At 31.5% G+C, this 12,054-nt stretch overlaps 1 protein-coding gene and 1 long non-coding RNA gene across 2 annotated transcripts in view; both read right to left on the bottom strand.

Annotated features, from left to right (window-relative positions):
• LOC127699935 (uncharacterized) overlaps window positions 1-3,766 on the bottom strand; it is a 29,070-nt gene extending 25,304 nt beyond the window's left edge. The window contains exons 1-2 of the mRNA XM_052203313.1: window positions 3,644-3,766; window positions 3,015-3,077 (exon numbers count right to left, since the gene is read on the bottom strand). Of these exons, the coding sequence (XP_052059273.1) occupies window positions 3,015-3,077; window positions 3,644-3,766 (186 nt within the window). The remainder of the gene's footprint in view (window positions 1-3,014; window positions 3,078-3,643) is intronic.
• A 3,055-nt stretch (window positions 3,767-6,821) lies between these two features.
• On the bottom strand, window positions 6,822-11,853 carry LOC127699939 (uncharacterized). Its single transcript, XR_007981306.1, has 3 exons — window positions 11,791-11,853; window positions 10,054-10,257; window positions 6,822-6,857 (listed from the first exon to the last, which is right to left on the bottom strand). It is a non-coding gene; the product is annotated as an uncharacterized LOC127699939 (long non-coding RNA).
• Window positions 11,854-12,054: the final 201 nt, after the last annotated feature.

The raw sequence follows: 12,054 nt of genomic DNA on the forward strand, positions 1-12,054 counted from the left end.
GTTTTTATCCAACGCAATCATAGGTTTGAACGTTGTTTTCAATTTAGACTTGTTTATATTTTTTCGTTTGGGATTGTATCATATTTGCTTTAGGGTTTATATGATCCGTTCATCCTATTTTGACTCCTCCAAATGCAAGAGTCTATCCTAAATTGAGGTAAATTGTTGGGCTTTCCAAATACCGTTTCGATTCCTAACATCACTGAAGAGACATTATTTGTCGAACTCCGGATAAGGTGTACAAAAAACTTTGCACCTTTTGTTTGCGGTATATCATCTTTTCCGACTTTATTGTTTTTTGTTTAGTATCAAATTTAAAATTAAGATCCATTTATTACATCGGTGATCCGTTTAATTGGCAATCGCCAATGGCAGTCAGAAGGGTTTAAGAACATTTGTTGTTCGACCTGTTAGTCAAATGCGTTTTGTTAAAATATACTTTTTCACTTTTTTGGTCTTTTGGAAAATGTTGTTTGTGCTGTAAATAGACCCCTCTAACAAGAAATTTGTTTTGCAACACACGTAAAAAAATTGCGGTTTTTATCCAACGCAATCATAGGTTTAAACGTTGTTTTCAATTTAGACTTGTTTATATTTTTTCGTTTGGGATGGTATCATATTTGCCTTAGGGTTTATATGATCCGTTCATCTTATTTTGACTCCTCAAAATTCAAGAGTCTATCCTAAATTGAGGTAAATTGTTGGGCTTTCCAAATACCGTTGCGATTCCTAACATCACTGAAGAGACATTATTTGTCGAAATCCGGATATGGTGAACAAAAATTTTGCACCTTTCGTTTGCAATATATCATCTTTTCCGACTTTATTATTTTCTGTTTAGTATTAAATTTAAAATTAAGATCCATTTATTACATCGGTGATCCGTTTATTTGGCTATTGCCAATGGCAGTCAGAAGGGTTTAAGAACATTTGTTGTTCGACCTGTTAGTCAAATGCGTTTTGTTAAAATATACTTTTTCACTTTTTTGGTCTTTTGGAAAATGTTGTTTGTGCTGTATTTAGACCCCTCTTACAAGAAATTTCTTTTGAAGCACACGTAAAAAAATTGCGGTTTTTATCCAACGCAATCATAGGTTTGAACGTTGTTTTCAATTTAGACTTGTTTATATTTTTTCGTTTGGGATTGTATCATATTTGCCTTAGGGTTGATATGATCCGTTCATCCTATTTTGACTCCTCCAAATGCAAGAGTCTATCCTAAATTGAGGTAAATTGTTGGGCTTTCCAAATACCGTTTCGATTCCTAACATCACTGAAGAGACATTATTTGTCGAACTCCGGATAAGGTGTACAAAAAACTGTGCACCTTTTGTTTGCGGTATATCATCTTTTCCGACTTTATTGTTTTCTGTTTAGTATTAAATTTAAAATTAAGATCCATTTATTACATCGGTGATCCGTTTATTTGGCAATCGCCAATGGCAGTCAGAAGGGTTTAAGAACATTTGTTGTTCGACCTGTTAGTCAAATGCGTTTTGTTAAAATATACTTTTTCACTTTTTTGGTCTTTTGGAAAATGTTGTTTGTGCTGTAAATAGACCCCTCTAACAAGAAATTTCTTTTGCAGCACACGTATAAAAATTGCGGTTTTTATCCAACGCAATCATAGGTTTGAACGTTGTTTTCAATTTAGACTTGTTTATATATATATATATATATATATATATATATAAAATGAATGACTGAATAATAGCCAACGATAAATCTTTCGGGGCGATGGATCATATAATTATGATACAGTACACTACAAAATATAATATATAACCAGTCTAAATGGGTACAACATCACCAAAAAATAACAATAAAATGAACAAATGTAACTATATTGTACCCTGTTAGACTGGTTATATATATGTACTCCCTCTGTATCAATAATCCGTATGATATGTTGTGTCTCGTTGGTGTGAAATGAATGTATCTAAATGATTATGATATAACGGTAAATTATATAATATAACAATGACAGTATTTGTTAGATTTGTTTTTCCATTTAATTATGGTATTTGTTAATTTATTGCTGTGTCTGTTGTCAATGCACATGTGTCAGTTTATCGAGACATTGCAAAGAACTTCAATCATATTAATGATAGGGACTGACTTGACCTTGCAGTAAGATGCAATTTTTTATCCGTATGAAAGACCTGATTGTGACTTTGCAAGGAATGACAACAATCGGAGCACGGTTCCGGTTATTTAGGTTTATTTAAGTGCGTGTAGAAATTTTGTTTCATGAAATAATACAGCATAATCCTTCGTTTCCATATATCGATAATAGGAATTCAGAGCAAGGTACATCAAAAACAGTTAACAACAGTTGACTGTTTGGTGTTAGTGAAATGACCTGTTCGGTTTTTATGCTATCAAATATTTTACATTTTGGATTTTTTAAACGTTTGACAACGAGCGTATAAGATAGATGATATACCACAAACACGTGTTGTGAGTTTGAAAATCCCATTAAATTAATTTGATACATTTAAAGAAGGAACGCTTGCTCTTTTCTACAGTTATTGTGACTGTTATATAGCTCTTCAATTGTTTCGGTTCTTATACATCATTGGCTTTCAAATATTCAGCTTTGAGCGTTCCTGATGAAAAACACTGCAGAAAATTGCTTCGGAAGTGTTGTTTTCATTTTATTACGACAATGGGTCGACACCTCTGCTGTTGAGGGAGTCATTAGCTTAGTAGTCAGTACTGACATGAAGTATATATAACAAACATTTCTGAAATTGTCCGTTTAGTAAATTTTGAAATTATTAAGAAACTAAGGTGTCAACTTCCTCAGGCAAAGTTGACTTTAGATGAATTTGGTTTTTAATGTCCTTTTTGGTCATTTTACCCTCCAACTGTTTCGGTTCTTTTACATCCTTTGCTTTGAAATATTCAGCTTTGAGCGTTTCTGATGAAGGTAAATCCAGAAAAGCGCTTCGGACGAATGAAGTGTTGTGTTCATGTTTTCTTATTTATTCATTCAATATTGTATTACTTACCTGGTGAACTAGAACTTCACACATTCCACAGTAAACCAACTCGTTGTTATCTTCCTTTTCTTTCTAAAATCAGTTACAGTTCAATTCAAAATAGCATATATTTACAAATATGAAGTTATTCTTGAAATCAAGGTAAGAAAAATTACAGCCTTATTATGATTGACTAAAAGGATATTTGGGGTATACTTCACTGATACAGCAACCTAAAGACAACAAAATAACCAAAAGACATATAGAATGAAACATACAGTCTGTAGCAATTTTTCTAAATAAATTCATAGCTTTAAATTCAACAGAGTCTGATAATGATTGCTCTAGAAACAAAGAGAATGTTTACATGCAAATAAAAGTCGCCGTAAGACCTTTAACGTTAAACAAAACCCTTATCGTTTAGTAAGCAATGAACGAACGGTATTACAAAATGTGACTAATACAATCTACTAAGACTATGATTTGAAATTTTAGAACTGGGTAGTTGTAGAAAACAATAGACTATCAAACATATACTATCAATACCAAATTCGCAAAATAACAAAAAACATTAGGCTTGACAAAAAAGTCACTAACAAGGTTCCTGACTCTGGATAGGCACATGGACATGAGGGGGTGAAACTATGTTATAAACTTACGCCTCCACAAACATCACAAGGATCATCCGTGATTGACTCTATATCCTCTGTCTGTTCCTGGTGATCTGCTGTAAATTCTAAATGTAAGTGTAAATGTACGTGTAAACTTGTCAATTCTTTCATTATCACAAATTACTTAAAACCTTTAATACATTATTTCATCCATACAAAGTTTTGTTTGAAGTTTTCATGTACCTGTTCAAAACCTTTAACAAACGGGATTTCACATTCTAGTTTTTACGCTGATGTTGCTTATAATTCAGAAACGGTCCATGTAAACTTGTTGATCCTTTCAATAAATGTATTCTTAAATAAAATTGAGAATGAAAATGAGGAATATGTCAAAGAGACAGCAACCCGACCAAAGAGCAGAAAACAGTTATCAAGGTTATCAAATTAACATTGTTAGATCTTTCAATACTGACTTTATTAGTACTAACAATGCTTTTAACTTTAATAGTTTGATACATAAATGAACGTTCATTGCTATCCAGTGTTGTGATCTTACAGCATGTAGATACATTTATTTTAGCTTTTCATAGAATAATCAGGAATTTTTAAACGAAATAGGTTGGAGGTATACTGCTGGATATCTGGGAATACTTGATTTATTTATTACTTGAAGTTCGATAGTGAAAAGCTTTAAGTATCTGCAAGTATCTGATGAGTCAAGCACTTTGAAACTGATTTTATAGTATATCCCTTACGTTGGGCTATTAAACTGTCCAAGAAAAGGGAGAGAGTTGAGTGCTCAAAAACATAGTTCACCCGGCCACATTGTTAATATGTATGTGCCCGTCCAAGATAAGTCTGAGAATCTGAAATCAAGTGGTTGTCGTTGGTTGCTATCTATCATATCTGTTTTAGCAAAAATCACGCCGTGGTGTTTCTCTTTTGAATTGTTTCACATTTTTTTCATGCCAAGGCTTACTGCGTGGTACGGGTTGTGCTCTATTTTGAAGGCCATACGATGGACTGTAGGTGATTACATTATCGTCATGTGGTCTCTGGTATATAGTTGACTATTTGGCAATCGAACCACATGTAACTTATTTTCATATAAGTAAATGGGAGAATTCTTAAAATGTTATTCAATTGTTATTGAGAAAGAAAATCCACAACAATAAAAACTGCAAGTCAAGATAGATGTTGGATAAATTAAACTGACAATGAACACCAAATTACTAAAAGAACAAAACTATTTAGACAAAAATAAAAGAACTCGTGACGAAGTTATTTTAAATCCAAGTTTTCCTCTGGTGTCAGGACAACCATTTTTGCAGATTCTGATCTAATAGAGAAAAGAATATGTAAGGTATGGACTGTTAATGACGTCTGTACACTAAATCCATTGGATACTAGATGTTTACTGGTTGATATATTAGTCTTAGATACATTATTTTTATTGGCTTCGAACTGGCGTTCGATGACTGCGGTTGCTCTCAGGTATGTTTTTTTGTGGTTTTGTTAGGGTTTTTTTGTCATTTGTACTGATCGGATAAGTTGAGCCCTTTTCAACTGATTTTTATAGTTTGTTCGATGTTGAACTGTTACACAACTCTCCCAGGTAAGGAGGAGGGTTTGGCGCCAACAAACATGTTAATCCCGCCACATTCTGTATGTGCCTGTCCCAAGTCAGGAGCCTGTAATTCAGTGGTTGTCATGTGTTGCTGTTTATCGTATTTGTTTTTCGTCGTATTGTTTTGTAGGTAAATCATGCTGCTATTGTTTTCGTTTGAATTGTTTTACATTTGTCATTTTGGGACCTTTTTACATTTATAGCTTACTATGTGGTATGGGTTTTGCTCATTGTTGAAGGCCGGATAATTGTTATCTTCTACGTCATTTGGTCTTATTGGAAATCATCCTACATCTTCTTATTTTTATATTAAAGTAGTTTCCTTGAGATTTAACAAATGAAATATTCGTTTTATCTCGATCAGTGGAACACCAACATACACATAATAAATATGCAATAAAAGTACTCAAACTATGTAAAGTGAAATCATACCGTTCTTTGCATAAATATCGGGGGCGTTACTTAAAGTTACGTTTCATGAAGCAACGTAACAAAATATAATGAATTTTTAATCTTAGATCATCTGAAAATCTTACCATTTTTGCTTTGAATAAAATAATTAATATCTGCAAATCATTTTGTTCTCATAATTCTATATATAGTATGTTGTCATTCTTCACAAAGTGTGGAATAACATCGATGTCTACGTGGTAACGGCTTATGCGTTTCAACAGTGTTTTAATAAATGAAAACAACACATTATGAATGTCATGCTACAAAAAATAAAGGCAACAGTAGTATACCGCTGTTCAAAAGTCATAAATCGATTGAGAGAAAAAAATCCGGGTTTCGAACTAAAACCGAGGGAAACACTTCAACAAAGCGCTTTTCTGGATTTACCTTCATCAGGAACGCCTAAAACCGAATATTTGAAAGCCAAGGATATCTAAGAACCGAAAAAGTTTAAGAGCTATATGACCAAAAAGGACATAAAAAATAGCCAAATCCATCTAAGGTCAGCTTTGCTAGAGGGAGTTGAAACCTTAGATTCTTTATAATTCAAAAAATTATAAACGGATAATTTTAGAAAGGTTTATTATAAATCATGTCATTACCGAAGTACTGACTACTGAGCTGATCATACCCTCGGGGACTGATAGTCCACCAGCAGAGGTATAAACCCAGTGCTGTAAAAAAATTAAAACAACACGTTATGAATCTTATGCGTCCAAAGCGCTTTTCTGGATTTACCTTTCAAATATACAGAAAAATAAAAGTGGAAAAATATTAAACTTTTGCTGAATTACTAATACAAACGGAACTACCTTTAATGAGTAGGTCCTCTTCCTCTGTCTTAACGTATATTGGGGGTGGTTCTAGAAATAAATACATCTGATATAATATTGTAGTTGTAAGAGAAAATTAATCAAAATTTAATTAATCCAAGAGGAAATCAAAAACCTTGATTAAAAAAGTAGTATGAAAATATATTTATTGATATATATTGAATAAGTTAAATTACTAATTTTTATGTAAACACGACAAGATACGGCAAGAAAAATATTGTTTTGTTACAATACAAGATGGTTGATTATTCCAAATAATACAATTCCAATTTGAACTAGAAAAAGAAAAAAAAAATATATTTTTTACCTTGAAATTCATTCTTGGTGCTGATCAGTCCTTGCAACACACCTATAAAAAATAGTGTGCAAAAAGTGAATATTTAGACACCAGTATTATCGTCTGATATGTAATTTTACCGATTGTGTTCTATTTCTGATTGTGACATTTTGACTAAATGTGGATTTGCAACCCAAATTTTTTTGGTTTATTACAATATCAAAAATCATGAATTATTTTCGCAAATTTAATTTACATTATTTCAGGTTTTGTGTTACATTTTACGGTAGATTGAATAACATGCCCTGTATTTAATTACGCGTTAAGATGTTGATTTTCACGTTATTACTGTAGCGTAAAAAAATAATTCGGTAATGACAATTTTTATAATAGTATTAATTAAACAGATTAACAATGAGTCAGATGTATACGTCATTTATCAAGTTACTAAAATCATTTTTTAACTTTCTTTGATTTTTTCTAAAGAGGTCTTGGTTAAATTTAAAAACATTTTGATCACCATTGGTGACAACATCATACTGAAAATAAGCAAATAAAATAAACCCCTTGAAACACTTCAAATAATAACCAACCACAATATAATTGTAATTTTAATAAAACAAACAGTAAACTATAATGATTTTGTAGACAACTCCTTAACCTTATTGCTTTATGAACAATATTACTTAACGAATTGGTGTGAAATGCTACTTTTTCAACTTCCTGCATGTCGAATCATACACCCACAATGTTTTCAGTACTTTGTGATTATTACGTTCCGGTGAAGTATAAATTGTATAAAAGTATTTGTTATGGTACGACAATGAAATGAAATACAATTTGGGAGTACAGTGATTACCGTGAGAACTTATAATAGTAAGTCTACTAAGAAAAGACTACACGAAAATGTTGTCTATATATATCTGAATATATTGTTGATGATTGTTTTTTTATAAAATGGAATTTAGTTTGACCATTTTTAACTTAAGCTATAAACTGAGCTTCATAACAGCAAAGAAATACAAATGCGATTAGAGGGGCATATTTAGTAGATGTAGCATTTTAATTACATTGTGGTTTACTTAATGGCCTAATTTCTTTCATTTGAAAATAAAAATTGTGTTTGTGTTATATTTTATTAGTGCAAAAGATATAGTTCAATATATACCAAAAAATGTCAAATAGACCTTTTCGTCAAAAAGAAAAAAAAAAACAACTGTGATAAGATTATTTGATAGTGTCTTATACACAGAAGGAAAGTCATACGATGCAAAATCAACGTCGAGAAGAAAATACACGACAGGGAGTTATGGAGGACATGTTGAGGGCATTTTTTGCACCAATGCACGAAAAAATTAAGTTAAAAAGTTATTACTACATACCGTTATTAAAATAAGCTTTTGAGAGCGAGTTTCACACACACAAATAGCTATTGTTGGATATTTACAGGATGCAGATATAAAACAGATTTGTTTTATGTTTTGTATGTATTCAGTTAGCTATATCATTGTGGGAACTATGTGATGTTCAGTATTGTTTAACATATGGCAGTGTATTTATCAATTTTGAATGTAAGAGAAGTAATTTCCCGATTTGATCTGTTATGTTAGAATTTATTAAACATCGTTTCAGTTAACCTAATAGTATGTATAAACTAAAAATAGCAGTGACTGCTTTCTATTTTGAAAACAAAACCAGTAAAAGTGCTTGTCATTGCATGTGGCAAGCATCATGGGAATGTGGAATTGTCATTTTTTTACTTTTGTAATTTTAGTGGAATAGCCGTAGTCGCATACAGGTTCAGTTCAACATATCACAAATATATGTTGCAAATCAACACGTGTTCAAACCTGATATCCAGTATAAATGTTCATATGTTATTTTGAAATTTTTTTCGTTTTTTTCTTCTAGTAGTAAAGATTTACCAGTTTATTCTCGAAATATGTCTATCTTATTTCTCCTTTGTTTTGTTAAATTTACTGTGTTAAACTGATTTCATGTTCATTGTAGATGTATGCCTGTTTTACTAATGTTTCAGAATTTTTGAGATTCAAACATATTGAACACTTCGCGGCGTTAGTCAGTTTTCTCCCTTTCTTTTTTCAAAATGTTTAATATGCAAGACTTTTTTTTATTTTGATATTTATATATGATTACATAATTTAATATTATATATATATTAGTAATATTAACGTCGTCATCATAGAATTAACCATTAAGGCAACAGTAGTATACCGCTGTTGCTTTAATGGTTAATTCTGTGATTTTAATAGATTGAAAAAAAAACTAATCCGGGTAACAAACTAAAACTGAGGGAAACACATCAAATATAAGAGAACTACGACACAACAGAATCACAACATTAAATTGTAACACACACAGAAACGAACTATAATATAATAATGGCCATAGCCCCAATAAGATAAGAAACACATAAAAATTAAACCAATAAACAAAATAACCAAGGTATTATATATTTTGAATATTAATCAAAGAAATTTATTTAGACATCAACACAATTTAGATACTGACACAAAATTTTAATGCAGCACTTTCGAGAAAACTTTCAGCTGTCTTGATCGAGTGGTATGGTGCACGAAATGAGAATATAACTGTGACTGAGATAAACGCACATAAGTTCGATTCTCACATGTGGCATTCGTTTTTGATAGGATACATTGCTAGTAGGATGAGGCTTAACATATGAAATAACTAAACTGGACGGTTGATTCTTGAAAAATTTCCTTCAGTTAGAACGATCAGAGAATTTGGTAAAGCATTTTTCGACACTGAAGGGCAGTTAAGCTTAACGTTTGGTCAGTCTGTAATTACATTCTTTCGTACACAAACAAACAGATTAAACGTCCTATTTTATTAAACGCAAAAATACGGATACAACAACAATAATATTGTTAACTTGAATTATCACATTTGACCGAAAACAGAATGAATTATGTTACTACGAAAATAAAATGAATTAGATCTGCAAAAAATACATGAATCAGACTTTCAAAGAGGGGAATTAAAATATAACACAACCAGGAAATTATATTATATAATAGGCCATACTGGATAATGAAAATTATATCATGAATGCGTTACTATAATTATTTATTTATTTATTCATTTATTATTCCTCACACTTATGTTGCCGTATAACATCATGAGCTTCGCCCTGCACTATGAGTTGCGGTCGCTGTCTACATTGTTATTAAAAAAATATTCCTTTGGCATGTTTGAGCTATTTGTAAATACTTAATGCACTCACCCATGACATGTCGAATCTGTAAGTTATAGCTCCCCCTTTTAGACATAAGGTTTTGCATGATAAGAAGTTTTGAATTACATTGACCACATTTGAATTTGTTATGGCACTTTGGACATTCTACGATTTCTTCACTGTCTTTCTGGAGTATTTGTAAGTTTCCCTTCGTTTTTATTGCTCCTCTTATTTCTCTGGCATCTTCTATATCTATATAAATATATATTGAAACAAATTGTTACAAATGTTTGACTAATCCCCAAAATGCCTTGATAAACCTGACGATGAAAAGTGATATACCCAACATGTCCTTTTTATTCCTATCGAAGTTAAATTTAACTTCAGTGAGAAAAGACGCAAATGTGATCACTTACTTTTTGAACATGTAAGAAATGAACTCGGACGTTAACCTCAATACAAACCAATAAAGCCTCCAATGTAGGCCAGAATAGGATTTTTTTTACTGTCTTTAATGTATCCTTATATTTGTATAGGTCATGTACTATTTAAAATTACGATCTGAATCGCCATTTTGCATATTATGTCAAACCAATATATATATATAAAGTTCATAGTAACTTGTCTCTAATGACAGACTCACATAATCTCATTGATCTACTCTTACACCAATTGTACTATTGCATGTCACTTAGTATCTGAGATCTGAACTCAGACCTACAACTTGACATAATTAATGCAGAGTAAAGTTTAAATCATAGTGACATACTTTTGTTTCATTCTGTCAAGACCTCCAAATAGTAATGATGAAGTAATCTCTTCTAAAGATTTACACATGTTACATACTCTATCGTGATTTGGTCGACCGTTATGGAATATCTTTGTCTTTTTTGCTGGTAGCGTTCGTGATTTTAAGTTCCTAGTTTTCCTTGCAATGTTTTGTGGACTATTGTTTGTCGTTTTATTTGGTCATTGTTTTGATTGTTATTCTTCGACTTATAATTTAATTCATCATTGGTATCTTTTGCCTTTTGTTAGCTATTATTCGTATGTTTCTCTGTCCTATATGTTCTCCCATTAATTTGTACTGTAATCCTGTCAAGTAATGTTGTCATTATAATGTTATATTTAACATTGCCATAAAAGCGGGAGGTTTGGCTAGCCAGAAAACCAGGTTCAACCAACCATTTTTTTTTCTTAAAATGTCCTGTACCAAGTCAGGAAAATTGCCATTGTTATATTATAGTTCGTTTCTGTGTGTGTTACATTTTAATGTTGTGTTTCTGTTGTGTCGTAGTTCTCCTCTTATATTTGATGTGTTTCCATCAATTTTAGTTTGTTTCCAGGGTTTGTTTTTTTCTCAATCGATTAATGAATTTCGAACAGCGGTATACTACTGTTGCCTTTATTCAATAACATTGTTTGCAATATCATTGTCAGTTCGTTTTCGACATGCGAGTTTGAGTATCACTTTGATATCTTTTGTCTTTCTGTTAGATAAAACAGTAATATAGAAATGATGAGAATGACGCTATAATTCGTTAAACAGGCACACATGCCTTAAAATTTTGCTCTTTGTTAATTTAGCAAAAGTATTCCTTGTTTAAGCTATCTCACTTTAATGAATGAAAATAACATTTTTTAAGTTCGTGCGTCCGGAACGCTTTTTAGGATAAAATCAAGAAATGACATTGAATTGGAAATACATATTAAACCGACGCTAATATGTTTATGTTGTTAACACCTTCATTCAGAAGTATTCTCTGCTTCACCAACTGCACATACCTTGAGGTAGAAGTATTTCTCCTGTGGACGTCATGTTTTCTTCTGATTTGTTTCTAAATTCACTTTGATGTTTGGACGACTTAGAGAAAACATTTCTTAAAACGTTTTCCTCCTCTGTGATTAAAAATAAAAATAAAATGTATATAAGATAGTGATCACAGAATTATATGCCCGCCTGCAGATGAAGATTACAACTGGGATAAAATTATGAATCATTTGGACAGGAAATGTCTTATGTCTTTTCTCATTTTATAGGGTTAACAT

This window comes from Mytilus californianus, unplaced genomic scaffold (assembly GCF_021869535.1).
Source record: "Mytilus californianus isolate M0D057914Y unplaced genomic scaffold, xbMytCali1.0.p SCAF_44, whole genome shotgun sequence".
NCBI classification, from domain to species: domain Eukaryota; kingdom Metazoa; phylum Mollusca; class Bivalvia; order Mytilida; family Mytilidae; genus Mytilus; species Mytilus californianus.